An 18,269-nucleotide genomic window follows, 5' to 3' on the forward strand; every position below is an offset into this window, starting at 1 on the left:
TATCTGCCAAAAATGTCTCCATCCTCATTTCTTTTTTCTGCTCTATTGATGGCTGTGCCCCATGTCTGAACAATCTTGAAATGCCACGACCATAGTGTCCTCCATCCTCTGTGACACCGCTGAATGTCCCATTTGTGCCGTGCTGGAAATGACTGCTTCTCAGGAATTTTTTTAAAGCAGCAGTCATCTGATCCAAAAGATCTTTCTGAGAATCTAACTCCAGTTAAGTCCAGCAGCCTATCCATATGTGACACTTCAGCACAATCCAACAGTTGAAAGCGAGCACTGAACAAGGAATTTCCCAATAGAATTTCTGCAGTCTGTTATATAGTGTGTTAAATTCCATAATATATTCCTCTATGGAATGATCTTCCGTCTTTCTAAATTTATCAAAGTCTGGCCATGCTTGGTAGGTATTTAATAGATCATCTTTCTTATATATTTTATCCATAAAGCTTAATAGAAGCTCCAAACCTTTCTCAGTGTCCAACTTAAGGGCCTTTAGCTCACAGAATACTTTGCAACTGATCTTGCTTTTGTAAGGAGGCGACAGTGCCAAGGCCATACCTGGTTTTCTCTTTGATAAGGACGTAACCCACGTCCACATGTTTACTTCATTTTGCCATTGGTCATAAGGTTCAATTTCAGAGAACATCAGTGGGAAATCATACCCTGACACTTTACACTTGGTTTCAGACATTCTTCTCAAAAGGAATCCAATTACAACCTTTTGTCTGAAAAAAAAATCCTTATTTCCAGTCTTTTCCTATTGGCAATCATTCTCTGCTACCAGTGTTAAATGGATCCAAGCCAACTGATGAAGAATGAAACTATACACAGATCCTTTTCTTGATATTTAGTTTATTTACAGAATGCAGCATTACATACCTCTGCCTTCTGTTCAACAACAACGTGCGTCCAGCAGGCTCTATTCATATTCACTTCAAATCCTTAATTAAACAATGCCCTTCAGCTGTTCAGCTTTAACAATATAATTAACTTACCATTAGCAGTCCAACCTAACAGTACAGTTGTACAGAAATGGTACAGTTCCTTCCTGTCCCACTACTGGTGCCAGTGTCCCTTGAAATGGAACCCCTCTTTCACGTACAACTCCTTCAGCCACGTGTTCACCTCCTAATCTACTTATATCTACACCAATCTGCATGTGGCTCAGGTAATAATCCAGCAATTATAACCCCTGAGGTCTTGTTCTTTAATTTAGCTCCTAGTTCCTGGTACTCTCCAAACAGGACATCTTGCCTTCTCTTTCCTATGTTGTTGGTCCCAAAATTACTGCAATGATTGGATTCTCCCCCTCCCTCTCCAATGTCCTTTCAAACTGGTTCACGGATGTCCCTCACCCTGGTTACAGGTAGGCAACATACCAAGTGGGACACAATTCTGCTTACAAAAGATAATGTCTGTCCCCCTAATTATTAGATCCCCTACAACTATTACTATATACTTCCCCTCCTCTCCTCTTAGGACAGTCTCTTGTTCCAAGGTGCCATGGTCAGCCCTCTGGCGGTCCTTCCGTCAGTCTTTATTCTTATCCTTACAGATAGCAAGAGCATTGTACCTTTTGGATATGATCACTTTCACAATATTCTGGTTCTCTATCTCACTTCAGTTCCCCTTACTCTATACACTATCGATCACAGCAACCGTTTCTGAACCTGCCATGTGTGTGTTCCAGTAACATAACTGCTATACTACCCTACCCCTAATTGGGAGCTCTTTCTCGATTCTGTAAGTGGTGGTGCATGACCATTCTTAGTCAATGGACTGATTGGTCTGGTTAATTCCGATAATAAACAAGACTCCTCCACACTAAATAGTTATATGACCTCCAAGTGGTCCGCGTCCAACTTCTTTGAGGGACAAGTGGTGCATTGCCACATGAGATTAATCAATAACAGGTCTATGATGCCCATAGATGACCCACAAAGAAGCTTCTGGGAACCAAAGTCTTCCTTCTGGGGGGAGTATAGTTGCAAAGCTGAAATTTAGTTTCCTGTGTGGCTCTTCTTTCAAGGCTGATTAACAATGTCATCAACATGGGTTAAATCTGTCCTGTTCCATTTACAGGCCAATGAAACCAGTCCTTTCAACAGCAAACTTCTTTCATTTAAGCAGATTTCATTCTATTATAAGGAGACTTGTATCTTGAGCCTGCAATTCATCAGCGTCTCCAACTCTTTGCACCCTTGGGAACTAAAACAATTTGCATGTAATCTGGAAAAGAAAACAATCATTTAACTGAGGCGCTGTAGAATTCTTTTAGATTAAATAACATGGAATACAAGTTCACATAAAATTATGTTATGGATTATCCATGTCAGTGCAATCAAATTGCTTACGTCTCATTCAGTCGCTCTGCCTTCTTCTCACTCAATTCTATTTATTTTTCTAGCTCTTTATTTGCTGTATCTTTTTCTTGTATCTCCCACTCTCTTTTTCCTTCTCTGTGCCTATCCACATCTTTCTATCACAATCTCTCCAGTCTAACTTTCTATCCTATCTCACCAACTCTATCTCTCACTTTCTATTCCTCTTTCTGTCTCTCCGCCCCCCTCTCTAACTTTCCCCTCTCTGACTTTATTCCTGTCTCTATTACTGCATTTCTCTGTTTCTCTCGTTCTACCTTCTCTGTCTCCATAACTAGGCTTATATGCCTCTGACTCTATCACTGTGGTTATATGTATGTCTCTATCAATGTGGTTATATGTATCTGTCTCTATCAATGTGGTTATATGTATCTATCTCTGTCTCTACTTCTAGATCTGCCACTCTGTCTTGATCTCTTCTATTTATTTAAGTTCCTTCCCACTCTGTTTCTATCTCAGGCTATTTCTCGCTCTCTTTCCATATCTCTATGCTTCTCTCTTTAACACTATCTACATTTATTTGTGTCTAACTTTCTCCCTCATTGTCTCTATTTTTCTCTCTCCCTCTCTTTCCTGCCTATTAAATTCCTTTTCTCCATTTCTGCCTCTTCCTCTCTCCATTTGCTATCTGTACATCTGTCTATTTCTGTCCCTACATCTATCTCTGTCTTGCTTTCCATGCATTTCTCTCTCTTCCTACTTGTTTCTATTTCTATTTCTCTCTATTTTCCTCCTATCTCTCTATCACTGTCTCTGTCTTTATTTCTGTAATTGTCTGTATATCTGCTATCTTTCTGCTTTTCTATCTTACTATTCTGGGAAGTGAAGGGTGGGGCAATTGGAGAATTATCAAAATAAGAAAAACTAATGACTGTGGTTTGCTTCGCAATGTATGTGAATGATGTGCAGACAACAGTAAAACTACAGGTAAATATCCCTTTGAGCCCAGGCTAGCACAGATGGATGAGAATATCCACTCAGTTATATTAGCAAAAAGTCGATAATATCATGTCCTTGGCACGTTAATAAAGACAACATTTATCACAGATTTTATTTGACAATTATCCAGATAACAAATGAACTGCAAAGCAGAAAACAATTAAAACACTTACACAATCTCTTCCAGACTGGAACAGGTCATTATGAGATGGCGGAAGTGCTGCACAGATTTATCTGTGAATCCATTAAAGGACAGGTCCAGGAATTTCAGGGTATTCTTCATACAAAGAGCAGAGACAAGGTCCTCACAACACTCGTCTGTCAGATAATTGCTGTTCAGGCTATTCAACAATGGAAGAGCGAAGCAGCCAGAAAGATACAAAGGGACAACAACAGAGATAGAGATTGAGAGCAGGGGGAGGGCGAGAGGAAAGGAAAGAGAGAAAAGGAGAAAAGACAGAGAGGGGACGAAAGAAAGAGAGTAAAATGAGAGATTACGGGGAGTGAAGGGGAGACAGAAAGGGAAAAGAGAGAGAGACACACACAGGGAGAGAGTCAGACAGACAGAGAGGAGAAAAAGGGACAGAAAGGGTAAAGGGACAGAGCGAGACAGGCAGGGGTTGTGGGGGGGGGGGGGGGCGTGCGGGCGGGGGGAGAGAGAGAGACAGAAAGAGAGAGAAAGAGACAGAAAGGGTAAAGGTTCAGAGTGAGACAGCCAGGGAGACAGAGAGGGAGGGTGAGAAACAGAGTGAGAGAGAGATATAGGGAGAGACAGAGAAAGAGAAAGAGAGAGAGACCAGTAGATAGAAAGAGACAGGGAGATAGGTAGAGATAGAGTGATAAAGATGGAGAGATATAGATAAAGAGATGTAGATAGACAGAGATTAGTAAATAGGGATAGAGCAATAGACATAGGCAGATAAAGGGAAACAGAGGAAGAAATGCAGAGAAGAGAGAAAAAATGTGTGACAGCCACAGTTAGACAATCGCAGAGTTTGAGAAGAATGTTATATATAAATGTTGCAAGGTAAAAAAGTGAAATAGAGAGAGATAATGAAATAAGAGGTTGTGCACATAGCAATGAACATCAAAATTAATCACAAACAATGCTAGAATAATAACATTCTTCATCCTAAATAATAGCAATCTCCAGTTGTAAATTTTGTAGTGAAGCATCTGATCACCATTCCATGAGGAAATATTTTGGGATTGGAGTTTAATATTTCACCTACTGAAATACCATGCCTAAAATTGATGCTAACAGTGACACTTACCAAAAATCAAGCTGTAAAGTAAGTGATTTTGTTTACAATCATTGAATACAGAGAACATGTGACACAGTGGGTTCTGGAAGACTGTCAGAAGCAATGAGAACTGGGTAGAGAGACACTGTGTGAACAGATGTGACATTGGGTAGAATTTTGTGCTGCCCTTGGAGGTGGGCACGGAGGTGGGCAGGCAAACAAAATGGCAAGAGTGTCATTCCCAACATTGCCCAGGCTCCATGCTATTTTGTCCGGGGCAGGGAAGGTTGTGGACAGTGTTCCCATGTGAGGCCAATTGAGGCCCTTAAGTGACCAATTAATGGCTAGTTAAAGACTTCTTCTCACCTTCACCTCAATTTTGTAGAAGGCGGAAGGACCTACTGCTCCAGGGAGACACCGCTAGGTAAAGCTGGGGCGGCCTCCTAGGGGGGGCTCCCTCCTTTGGGGGCAATCCAGGACCCCGGTGGAGAACACTTGATCCTGGGAAACGGTTGGAATATTTGAGACTTTGGGAAGGATTTTCCCATGGGCTTCGGGACGCTGACTTTGGGAATAAATTGGGATCCCGAGCCTGCACCTGCTGGTAGTGAGACCAGCTCAGCGATCTTCCCAGAGGCGGCCTCCTAATTGGCCACCTCCTCCCTTGCCGTCCTATCAAGGTTGGCTGACAAGCTCCCAATGCTGCCGGCCAATCGGAGGGCCAGCAGCTCTAGAGCCTCGGCAGTCCCACAGGGGGAGGCGGGTGCTGCTAAGACAGGCAGGCGACCTTGAGTGTCTCAAAATGGAGGTCCCTTTAGAGGTGTAAAAATAAATAATTATCTCAGAGTGAAGGAAGGCGGTGGGTCCCTCAGAGTGGAGGGGAAACCCTTCCGCTTGGATCAATGTGTCCCACGCCCCCCCGCACTTCCCCATCTTCGGGAATGGAGCCTCTGGCTCTGATGACCTCAGACTGCTGCAGAAAGGCCACCTCCGTTAAACTGGCAGCCTCCCCATGTGGCAGGGGCTGCTCTGCTAGCGGCAAAATACTGGCGAGGACAGAAAATTGTCCCTAATTAGGGCCTTAATTATGTTTAGTTTAGAGATACAGCACCGAAACAGGCCCTTCGGCCCACCGAGTCTGTGCCGACCATCAACCACCCATTTATACTAATCCTACACTAATCCCATATTCCTACCACATCCCCACCTGTCCCTATATTTCCCTACCACCTACCTATACTAGGGGCAATTTATAATGGCCAATTTACCTATCAACCTGCAAGTCTTTGGCATGTGGGAGGAAACCGGAGCACCCGGAGGAAACCCACGCAGACACAGGGAGAACTTGCAAACTCCACACAGGCAGTACCTGGAATTGAACCCGGGTCGCTGGAGCTGTGAGGCTGCGGTGCTAACCACTGCGCCACTGTGCCGCCCTATGTAAATAGGCTGCCCGCCTCTGTGGTGCAGGTGCCGATCTGCATTCCTACCCACCTCTGGGAGCCATCCCGGCGTGCTTCCCCACTATTTTCCCAGCTACCTCCCCACCGCCTGGTCTGCCACCTCAGTATTGAAAGGTCATTGACCTGAAACGTTAACTCTGCTTCTCTCTCCACACGTGCTGCCAGACCTGCTGAGTATTTCCAGCATTTTCTGTTTTTATTTCAGCTTTCCAGCATCTGTCATATTTTGCTTTTGTATTAGAACAGTTGAGACATTGGATACCGAGTTGGATTTTAATAGCGCCGCTTTGAAGTTGGCGGTCTGCCCGAGTGGAGTGGCTGCCGCTGATATTTCGCACGGGGCCTCATTTAAATGGAGGGGGTGGAATGGCTGCCCCCGACAACAAAGAGGGGGCGGCCGCTCCGTACCAGGCAACAGTGTCAGCTGTCACCACGCAGGCGGTGGTGCCATTTTTAAAGGGCCTCAGGCCCTTCACTTTCATTTACATTTTTAAAGATACTGTTTTCATACAAACTGCAGAAATGTTTTATTTATCTTTGATTCCCCTCTCCTCCTCCTCCCCCCCTCACTGAGTTCTCATTTAATAAATTGACATATCCCCCCAAAAAAACACTTTTGAATATGCCGAACTTTCACCCCCCACCTTCAGAACATTTGACCCTCTCAACCCCTTCCCACCATCCCCACAACCAATCAGAGTGGTTTTCCTCACTCCTACACCCCTCCCAACCAGTGTCACACCTCAGAACTCTGAATGGAGTTCCGAAGGTGGGGGAGTTCTGGCCAGCGGCCGGAGTATTGGCGTGGGACATCCGCTGTGACAAGGTAGGTCAATTTGAATCATTTTAACTTAATTTTAATATTAAAACGAAGGCCCTGCTGCTGGGGCCGCACCGAGGTCTCGCTGCCGCTGGTAAAATACTGCGGGGCCAACTCGGCATTGGGGGCCATGGCGGGCCTGTCCCGCCACAACCCCTGACGCTGGAGGGCGAGTAAAATTCATCCCCGAGTCCTGTTAGAACCGCAGAGACATTGGATCCTGTGAAATGATTAGAACATTTGAGACATTGTGTCCTGAGAGGCTGTTAAAATAGGTGAGACTTGGGGTCCTGATAGACTTGTGGAACAGCCGACATATTAGTGCTGAGAGACCGTTAGAAGAGGTGAGACATTTGATCCATAAAACGGGTGAGGTATTGCATTCTGAGAATCTGTGAGAAAAGATGAGGCATTGGTCCTGTGAAACTGTTGGAACAGGTGAGACATTGGGCTGAATTTTTATGTACTGGCGCAGCTCTCGGCTGTCCATGGCCATCACCGCACGAGCAAAATACGACCAGCCAACCGCGACACGGCGGCCGGCCATTAAGGAAGTGGAGGCATGGAGCCTGTGCACTCAAGGGCTAGAGGCGGGGAGTGAGGTTCCAATGGCACCGTCATCTAACACAATGGCAGGTGCTGGCGCCATACTTAAAAGAGCTGCCAGCCCTGCATTTAATCTTGTCTGCTGTCCCAGGACCCCTTCGGCTGCCTCTGCTGCCTGATAGGAATGGAGCTGAACCTGAGCCTCCCGCAACCATGGCTGAAGGAAGACACTGGTTTAGCGATGCATCCTTGGAGGTTCTCCTCCAGGCTGTAAGGGAAAAGGGGGAGGTCCTTTTCCTCAGGGATGGGAGAAGGAGACCTGCCCACCTGACCAAGCAGGCCTGGACGGAGATTGCAGAGGAGGTCAGCAGCCATGGGGTCACCCCAGGACATGGATCCAATGCAGGAAGTGAGTCAATGATCTCATCCGGGCTGCTAAGGTGAGGACTAATGTTGTGGAGGACGAGTTTCAGGAGTATGTTAGCGATGGTTTTCTAGGGCAGTATGTTGAGGAATCAACTAGAGAACAGGTTATTTTAGATAATAAAAACAAAAAGTGCTGGAAATACTCAGCAGGTCTGGCAGGTCAGGCTCCCCCATCATTGAGAAATGTGATATTTGTGGAGCCACCTCCTCCAGTTAGTTGTTTAATTGGCCACCACCATTCACGGCTGGATGTGGCAGGACTGCAGAGCTTAGATCTGATCTGTTGGTTATGGGATCGCTTAGCTCTGTCTGTCGCATGCTGCTTACGCAGTTTGGCATGCAAGTAGTCCTGTGTTGTAGCTTCACCAGTTTGACACCTCATTTTGAGGTATGCCTGGTGCTGCTCCTGGCATGCCCTCCTGCACTCTTCCTTGAACTGGGTTGGTCTCCTGGCTTGATGGTAATGGTAGAGTGGGGGATATGCCAGGCCATGAGGTTACAGATTGTGGATGAGTACAATTCTGCTGCTGCTGATGGTCCACAGCGCCTCATGGATGCCCAGTTTTGCGTTGCTAGATCTGTTCAAAATCTACCCATTTAGCACGGTGATAGTGCCACAAAACACAATGGACGGTATCCTCAATGTGAAGGCGGGACTTCGTCTCCACAAGGACTGTGTGGTGGTTACTCCTACCAATACTGTCATGGACAGAAGCATCTGCGGCAGGCACATTGGTGAGGACGAGGTCAAGTATGTTTTTCCCTCGTGTTGGTTTCCCCACCACCTGCCGCAGACCCAGTCTAGCGGCTATATCCTTTAGGACTCGGCCAGCTCGGTCAGTAGTGGTGCTACTGAGCCACTCTTGGTGATGGACATTGAAGTCCCCCATCCAGAGTACATTTTGTGCCCTTGCCACCCTCAGTGCTTCCTCCAAGTGGTGTTCAACATGGTGGAGTACTGAGTCATCAGCTGAGGGAGGGCGGTAGGTGGTAATCAATAGGAGGTTACCTTGCCCATGTTTGACCTGATGCCATGAGACTTCATGGGGTCCGGAGTCGATGTTGAGGACTCCCAGGGCAACTCCCTCCCACCACTGTGGCACCACCTCTGGTGGGTCTGTCCTGCCGGTGGAAGAGATATACCCGGGGATGGTGATGGCAGTGTCTGGGACATTGTCTGTAAGGTATGATTCCGTGAGTATGACTATGTCAGGCTGTTGCTTGACTAGTCTGTGGGACAACTCCCCCAACTTTGGCACAAGCCCCCAGATGTTAGGAAGGAGGACTTTGCAGGGTCGACAGGGCTGGGTTTGCCGTTGTCGTTTCCGGTGCCTAGGTCGATGCCGGGTGGTCCGTCCGGTTTCATTCCTTTTTATAGACTTTGTAGCGGTTAGATACAACTGAGTGACTTGCTCGGCCATTTCAGAGGGCATGTAAGAGTTAACCACATTGCTGTGGGTCTGGAGTCACATGTCGGCCAGACCAGGTGAGGACAGCAGATTTCCTTCCCTAAAGGACATTAGTGAACCAGATGGGTTTTTACAACAATCGACAATGGTTTCATGGCCAACATTAGACTAGCTTTTTAATTCCAGATTTATTAATTAAATTCAAATTCCACCTTCTGCTGTGGTGGGATTCGAACATGTACTGAAATTTCCCAAACCACTTAATAGGTGCGTTATCAAATGACAAATGATGCACTGGCAAAGAAGGCGATATAAGAATAGACTAAAAGCTTGGTCAGAGAGGCAAGTTTTCAGGATAGTCTAAAAAGAGGAGAGAACTGGAAAGGTGGAGTTTAGGGAGGGAATTCCAGGACTTAGGGCCTCAGGTGACATGATTACCAATGGTGGAGAGATTAAAATCGTGGATGCACAAGCGGGCCGAATCGGAGAAGTGCAGGGATCTCAGGAGGTGGTAGGACTGGAGGAGGTTACAGAGATAGGGAGGGGCGAGGCCATGGAAGGATTGGAAAACAAGGATGAGGTCTTTAAAATCCAGGCTTTGAGGGAGCCAATGTTGGTCAGCGAGCACAAGGGTGATGGGTGAACAGGGCTTGCTGCAAGCTAAGCTATGGGCAGCAAAGCGTTGGATGAGCTCTGGTTTATGGAGGGGGCAAGGCGGAAGGCTGGCCAGGAAAGCACTAGAACTGTCAAATCTGGAGGTGACAATTGGTCCAATTTCCTTTCGAAATTAGATTCAATGCAATATGTTGTGATCTTGAGTCCCGGAATATCTGAGGGAACAATCTAGGCTGACAGTCCAGAGATTTGCTGCAGTGTCAAAGGCACTGTCTTTCACATTAACCTTGCTCCCATCTGGTTGTTCAAGCATTGATAAATGCTTCTATGGAATCTTTCAAAAATGAACAGGCAAGTCTTGTAAATAACAACCCTTCATTACCCAATATAATGTATAAGCAGATGGATAGGTTACGAAAAACAACTTGCATTTATACGATGCCTTTAATATAGAAAAATGTCCCAAGCTGTTTGATAGAGGAGTAACCAGGCACTAATAGATGCTGAAATAAAAACAGAAAGTGCTGGAAATACTCAGCAGGTCTGGCAGCATCTGTGGAGAGAGAAGCAGAGTTAACGTTTCAGGTCAGTGACCCTTCTTCAGAACTAATAGATGCTGAGCCACTGAAGGAAATGTTGGGAGTGATGAGCAGAAGTTTGGTCAAAGAGGAAAGTTTAAGGAGGGTCTTAAAAGAGGAGAGGGAAGTGGAGAGGCAGAGGGGTTTGGAGATGGAATTCCAGAATTCCTTAGGGCCTAGGTGGCTGAAGGCATGGCTGCCAATTGTGAGTGAAAGGTGGAGGGGGGGGGGGGTGGTGGTGAGTGGTGGGGAGCTTGCACCTGAAACTGAAGTCAGAGGAACACAGAGTTCAGTGACAGTTGTAGGGCTGAAGGAAGTTACGGAGCTCGGGAAGGAGGGAGGCCTGGAAGGATTTGGAAACATGAATAAAGATTTGAAATTGGAGGCATTGTTAGGTCAGGAGCCAATGTGGGTCAGTGAGCATGAGGTGATGGATAATTTTGATGGATGTTTCTGGTGCAGAAAGTTTGTCCTGTTATCCCACTCTAAAAGTAAGTCACTTGTTGAAGCACTTTTAAGATATTTTGCACACATTTTGGCTTTATAAATAGAGGCAGAGACAAAGGAAGGAAGGCGGTTGTGTTAAACCATTATAAGTCACTGGTTCGGTCTCAGTTGAAGTATTTGTTCAATCCTGGACACCATATTACAAGAAGGATGTTAAAGGCCTTTAAGAGGGTGCAAAAGAGATTTATTAGAATGGTGCCAGGGATGAGATACTTCAGCTACATGGGAGAGACTGGAGAAGCTGGGATTGTTCTCCTTACAGCAGAGAATGTTGAAAGGAGATCAGACAGAAGTGTGCAAAGTTATGAATGGCTTTGATAGAATAAATAAGGAGAAATTGGGATGGATTTTATGTGGCCGCTGCTGCCGTAAATGATGGCGGCCCCCACATACGGCTTTTACTCTGCGGAAGCGCCGCGATATTATACATGGTGGCTCATTAACATGGCCGGGGCAGCCAACCCCGCCACCCGATGACATGGAGGGAGCAGGCGAGCAGTCCCCGGCAAAGGCGTCCAGCGCCACTGTGCATTTTTAAAAGGCTTAGAGCCCGAAATGACAGTTTGAATTTTTGAAGACACAGTGCATTTAAAAGTATTAAAAATCATCGCCCACTCAAATTCCAAAATATTTACCTTGGCAACGTGACCTTCCACCTCCAAAGTTCATAAACTCTAACCCTCAACCCTTTCCACCATCCCCCCCAACCAATCCAAAGACTTTAACCCACTCCGCCCCCCTGCACTGAGAAAATTACCTCCTCCCCCCTCCCCACAGGTGTTGTGCCTAATTTGCCCGGACGGGGAACCGAAGGCGTCTCAATGCCGGCTGCCAGAATGAAAATCGCGGCGGCACATCAGGAGGTGACGGGACCTTTATTAATGCAGGTAAGTAAATTTGTTTACGTATTTAAATTGAGGTCCCGTCGCCAAGTGGCGGCGGGGGGTGAGGTGTCACGAGGCCTCGCCACCACCGTCAAGATCAGGCCGGGCCCAGCCAGTTTTGAGGTCTGTGGCAGGCCTTATCCAGGGCAATCTTCATGCCCCCCTTGCCACAGATCCCGACATTGAGGGCTCTATAAAATCCAGCCCATTGTTTCCGGTGGTAGAACAGTCAGTAACCAACAGAAATAAAAACAGCAAGTGCTGGAAATACTCAGCAGGTCTGGCAGCATCTGTGGAGAGAGAAGCAGAGTTAACGTTTCAGGTCCGTGACCCTTCATCAGAACTTCAGTAACCAATGGAGACCGACTTAAGATGATTGGCATATGAACCAGAGGTGACACGAGGTAAACAATTGACGCAACGAATTGTTGTGAACTGGAATGTGCTGCCTGAAGGGGCGGTGGAAGCAGATTCAATAGCAACTTTCAAAATGGAATTGGATAAATGCATGAGGATTTTTTTACAAAGCTACAGAGAAAGAACATCAGAGTGGATCTAGTTGAACAGCTCTACAAAAGAGCTGGCACGGACACACTGGCCAAATGGCCTCCTTCAGTGTTGTATCATTCTATAATTCTACAATAGGTTGATTTCATAGAATGAAACAGCACAGATGGAGGCCGTTTGGCCCATCGCAACTGTGCTAGCTCTTTGGTAGCGTAATCTAACCAGTCAAGAACAATCCGAGTTTCTCCAGTCTCTCCAAGGCCCTGACATCCTCAAAAGCACAGTAGCCAGAATTAGACACAATTCTCTAGCTGAGCCCTAACCAGTGATTTATAAAAGGTTGAATGGGACTCCCACGTTTTTGTACTCCATGCCGCTATTAACAAAACCAAGCTTCCCAGATTTTATGACAGCATTCTCAACTTGTCCCGGTTACTTACATTCACATATAAATTTTGGTGAAAATGCAGTCTCATTTTACCTTAGTTCTTCCATTCCAGTATCTCGAATTTTGAAGGCCCAACAGAGGTACTTTACACCCGAATCTCCAAGAACGTTGAAGTTAAGATAAAGTTTGTCTATTGTTCTCAGATCAACCAGAAGGGATGCGAGGTCCTGGCAACACTTAGCAGAGAGGTCACTTGAGCAAATCCTACGATAATGGAAAACAAATAATGGTAAATTGCTTTGTCTTAGAAAGGAGATGAAAGTAAAGTGATTAGTCTAGCATGGGTTACTACATGGTACAAACTATAAGCAGATTGAGAAGGTTCTGTTATTAGTGTAATAGTGTTAACATTCTTATTTCTGAGTCAGAAAGCGAGGGGTTCAAATTCCACTCCAGGAACTTAAGTGCATAACCGAGGCTGACACTAGTGCTGAGAGAGTGCTGCACTGTCAGAGGTACTGTCTTTCAGATCACATCCTAACCGAGGCCCAGTCTTGCCTCTCAAGTGGACATGACAGATCCCATTCAAAGAATAGCACGGAAATTATCCCCAGTTCTTGGCCAATATTTAATCCTTTCTTTTTCCAAAATATACTTTATTCATAAAAATCTGTAAAAAAAAAAAATGCATTGCAAAACAGTTCAAAACAGCACCAAGTTGACATTCCAAAAAGTGAAAAGGAAATCAGTTTTCTTCAATACAGGAGTGAGTTGCCTCACAACCCTTCCATTCCATTTTTCCTGCCATGTACATTTTACAGCAAAACCATATTTGGTGTAGACAGCCCGAGGGGTTTCCCAAGGTTCCAGCCCCTCAGTTCACTTTGGTGGGGGTACCTTACACAGTGGTCTTTCCCAATTGAGCCTTTGCTGCGGCTGCCCCAAGCTTTAGTGCGTCCCTCAGCACGTAGTCCTGGACCTTGGAATGTGCCAGTCTGCAACATTCGGTCGTGGACAACTCTTTGCACTGGAAGACATGGACGATGTCGTCGTCTTCTGCTCGGATCCGCTGTCTGTGCGCAGACTGATGAGCATCTGCGACCAGTTCGAACTGGCCTCGGGAGCCAGAGTTAACCACGGCAAGAGCGAGGCCATGTTCTTTGGGAACTGGGCTGACCGATCCTTTGTCCCCTTCACCGTCAGGTCAGATTACCTGAAGGTGCTGGGGATATGGTTCGGAAGGGCCGGGACGGGCACCAAAACCTGGGAGGAGCGAATAGCCAAGGTACGACAAAAGTTGGGCATGTGGGGGCAGCGACCTCTCTCCATTGTGGGTAAGAACCTGGTCATCAGGTGCGAGGCAATCACGTTGTTGCTGTACGTGGTGCAGGTCTGGCCCATACCCCACTCCTGCGCCATGGCGGTCACCCGAGCCATTTTCCGCTTCATCTGGGGATCTAAAATGGACCGGGTCCGGAGGGACACGATGTTCAAACCTCTGGATAAGGGCGGGAAAAATGTACCCAACGTGGCCCTCATCCTGATGACCACCTTCGTGTGCGGCTGCATCAAGCTGTGTGAAGACCTCCAGTACGCAAGCTCCAAGTGTTACTACGTGCTGAGGTTCTATCTGTCCCCAGTGTTACGAAGGATGGGTCTGGTCACATTGCTGCAGAACGCTCCATGCAGTTGGGCGGCGCCGTACCACCTATCCTTCGTGGGAAAGTTTCTGCAGGAAAACACCTTTGACCACTGATCCATCAGGCAGTGGTCTGCACGTAATGTCCTCAAGGCCCTACGGGAAAAGGAGTCGGTGGATCCTGTCAGATGGTTCCCCGAGCAGACCGTCAAAGTCATTTGGTGGAATGCCTCATCACCAGAACTTTCAAACAAGCACCAAGATGTAGCTTGTTTGGTGGTGAGAAGAGCCCTCCCCGTCAGATCCTTCCTGCACGCCGGGAGTCTCACCCCCTCAACATGCTGCCCTCGAGGTGGCTGTGGTGGGGAAGAGACGGTTGCCCACCTCCTTCTGGAATGTGTCTTTGCAAAGCAGGTGTGGAAAGAGATGCAGTGGTTTTTGTCGAGGTTCATCCCAAGCAGCTCTGTAACACAGGAGTCTGTGCTCTACGGGCTGTTCCCAGGGACGCACACCGAGATAAACATCAACTGCTGCTAGAGGACTATCAAGTCGGTGAAAGACGCCCTTTGGTCTGCCCGAAACCTGCTGGTCTTCCAGCACAAAGAGTTGTCCGCGACCGAGCATTGCAGACTGGCCAATATTTAATCCTCACCAAACATCACAAAACTAATTATCTGGCTATCATCACATTGCTGTTTGTGGGAGCTTGTTGTGCCCAAATGCACCTCCTTCATTGTAACAGTGACTACACTTCAAAGCATTTCATTAGCTGTAAAGCCCTTTGGGATGTACAGAGATCATAATAGGCTGTCTATGAATGCAACAGTGGTAAAACTGGAGTTGGGCATGGACGCAAAATGGGTGGTTTTGCACTTTCTGACCATTGTACCTGATATTCATTTCTCTTGAAGTCATTGAGACGAAACATCGGTCCAGGTGCATAATGGTGACCAATACAAAATTCGCTGCTCTGCGCCCCCCACCCAATTTCACTCCAAGTTCTTTTATGCTTTAAGACTCATATTTACACCTGTCAGTCAGCAGTGGCACTGCAGCGCCTGGATTTATAAACATCTCTGTCCTTCTCCTTCTATATTGACTGGGACTCACTTAGTGCTAGGGGCTTGAATGAGACAGAATTTGTAAGGAGCATCCAGGAGGGCTTCTTGAAACAATACATAGATAGTCCAACTAGGAATGAGGCCAGCCAGGTGGTCGAAGTTTCAGTAGGGGTGCATTTCAGGAACTGTGACCATAATTCTGTAAGTTTTAAGGCACTTGTGGATAAGGATAAGAGTAGTCCTCGGGTGAAGGTGCTAAATTGGGGGAAGGCTAATTATAGCAATATTAGGCAGGAACTGAAGAATTTAAATTGAGGGCGGCTGTTTGAGGGTAAATCAACATCTAACATGTGGGAGTCTTTCAAACGTCAGTTGATTAGAATCCAGGACCGGCAAGTTCCTGTGAGGATGAAGGATAAGTTTGGCAAGTTTCGGGAACATTGGATAACGAGGGATATTGTGAGCCGAGTCCAAAAGAAAAAGGAAGCATTCGTAAGGGCCAGAAGGCTGGGAACAGACAAATCCCTTGAGGAATATAAAGACAGTAGGAAGGAACTTAAGCAAGGAGTCAGGAGAGCTAAAAGGGGTCAGGAAAAGTCATTGGCAAACAGGATTAAGGAGAATCTTTATATGTATATAAAGAGCAAGAGGGTAACCAGGGAAAGGGTTGGCCCACTCAAGGACACAGGAGGGAATCTATGCGTGGAGCCAGAGGAAATGGGCGAGGTATTAAATGAGTACTTTTCACCAGTATTCACCAAAGAGAAGGACTTGGAGGATGATGAGTCTAGGGAAGGGAATGTAGATAGTCAGGGTCATGTCGATATCAAAAAGGAGGAGGTGTTGGGCGTCTTGAAAAACATTAAGGTAGGTAAGTCCCCAGGGCCTGCGGGGATCTACCCCAGAATACTGAGGGTGGCAAGGGAGGAAATTGCTGGGGCCTTGACAGAAATCTTTGTATTGTCATTGGCTATAGGTGAGACCCCAGAGGACTGGAGAATAGCCAATGTTGTTCCTTTGTTTAAGAAGGGTAGCAAGGATAATCCAGGAAATTACAGGCCAGTGAGCCTTACGTCAGTGGTAAAGAAATTATTAGAGAGGTTTCTTCGGGATAGGATTTACTCCCATTTGGAAACAAATGGACCTGTTAGCGAGAGGCAGCATGGTTTTGTGAAGGGGAGGTCGTGTCTCACTAACTTGATCGAGTTTTTTGAGGAAGTGATGAAGATAATTGATGAAGGAAGGGCAATGGATGTAGTCTACATGGACTTCAGTAAAGCCTTTGACAAGGTCCCTCATGGCAGACCGATACAAAGGGTGAAGTCACAAGGGATCAGAGGTGAGCTGGCAAGACGGATACAGAACTGGCCCAGTCATAGAAGACAGAGGGTAGGAGTGGAAGAGTGCTTTTCTGAATGGAGGGCTGTGACTAGTGGTGTTCCGCAGGGATCAGTGCTGGGACCTTGCTGTTTGTAGTATATATAAATGGTTTGGAGGAAAATGTAGCTGGTCTGATTAGTAAGTTTGCGGATGACACAAAGGTTGGTGGAGTTGCGGATAGTAATGAGGATTGTCAGAGGATACAGCAGGATATAGATCGGTTGGAGACTTGGGCGGAGAAATGGCATATGGAGTTTAATCCGGACAAATGTGAGGTAATGCATTTTGGAAGGTCTAATACAGGTGGGAAGTATACAATAAATGGCAGAACCCTGAGGAGTATTGACAGGCAGAGAGATCTGGGCGTACAGGTCACTGAAAGTGGCAACGCAGGTGGATAACTTAGTCAAGAAGGCATACGGCATGCTTGCCTTCATCAGTCGGGGCATAGAATATAAAAATTGGCAAGTCATGCTGCAGCTGTACAGAACCTTAGTTAGGCCACACTTGGAATATTGCATACAATTCTGGTCGCCACACTACCAGAAGGATGTGGAGGTTTTGGAGAGGGTACAGAGGAAGTTTACCAGGATGTTGCCTGGTCTGGAGGGTATTAGCTATGAGGAGAGGTTGGATAAACTCGGATTGTTTTCACTGGAACTACAGAGGTGGACGGGCGACATGATAGAAGTTTACAAAGTTATGAGTGGCATGGACAGAGTGGATAGTCAGAAGCTTTTTCCCAGGGTGGAAGAATCAGTTACTAGGGGACATAGGTTTAAGGTGCGAGGGGCAAAGTTTAGAGGGGATGTGCGAGGCAAGTTTTTTACACAGAGGGTGGTGCGTGCCTGGAACTTGCTGCCGGGGGAGGTGGTGGAAGCAGGTACGCTAGCGACGTTTAAGAGACATCTTGACAAATACATGAATAGGATGGGAATAGAGGGATACGGTCCCTGAAAGTGCAGAAGGTTTTAGTTTAGACAGGCATCAAGATCAGTGCAGGCTTGGATGGCCAAATGGCCTGTTCCTGTGCTGTTCTGTTCTTTGTTCTTTGAACATTTCACATTATCGAATCAGAATTCAGCTTATCGTGACACCGCCAGCTTTTCTGAACAACAATCGAGTTAGTCCCATATCCCCTCTCATTCCTCGTAGCTCTGCCTTATTTTCTGCTTCAAGTATTTATCCAATTCCCTTTTAAAAGCTACTCTTGAATCTGTGTCCACCACCCTATCAGGCAGTGCATTCCAAATCCTAACTACTCATTGGATAAAAATGTTTTCCTCATGTTGCCTCCGATTTTTTTGCCAATCACCTTAAATCTTTGCCCTCAGATTATTAACCCTTCAATCATTGGAAACCATTTCTCTTTATTTACTCGATTTGAACCCCTCCTGATTTTAAACACTTCTCCTCTTAGCCGTCTCTGCTGTCAGGAAAACAACCCCAGTTTCTCCAGTCTATTCCCATAAC

The 18,269-nt window shown here is 46.4% G+C and overlaps 1 protein-coding gene across 3 annotated transcripts in view; it reads right to left on the bottom strand.

Moving 5' to 3' along the window:
- Positions 1 to 844: 844 nt before the first annotated feature.
- Positions 845 to 18,269, bottom strand: part of LOC137353249 (NLR family CARD domain-containing protein 3-like) — a 91,531-nt gene continuing 74,106 nt past the window's right edge. For all 3 annotated transcript variants that reach the window (XM_068019324.1, XM_068019323.1, XM_068019322.1), the window contains 3 exons: positions 12,810 to 12,980; positions 3,503 to 3,670; positions 845 to 2,238 (listed from right to left, as the gene is read on the bottom strand). In XM_068019324.1, coding sequence (XP_067875425.1) covers positions 2,151 to 2,238; positions 3,503 to 3,670; positions 12,810 to 12,980 — 427 coding nt within the window. In that variant the 3' untranslated portion in view covers positions 845 to 2,150. The remainder of the gene's footprint in view (positions 2,239 to 3,502; positions 3,671 to 12,809; positions 12,981 to 18,269) is intronic.

This window comes from Heterodontus francisci, chromosome 41 (genome assembly GCF_036365525.1).
Source record: "Heterodontus francisci isolate sHetFra1 chromosome 41, sHetFra1.hap1, whole genome shotgun sequence".
Lineage (NCBI taxonomy): Eukaryota > Metazoa > Chordata > Chondrichthyes > Heterodontiformes > Heterodontidae > Heterodontus > Heterodontus francisci.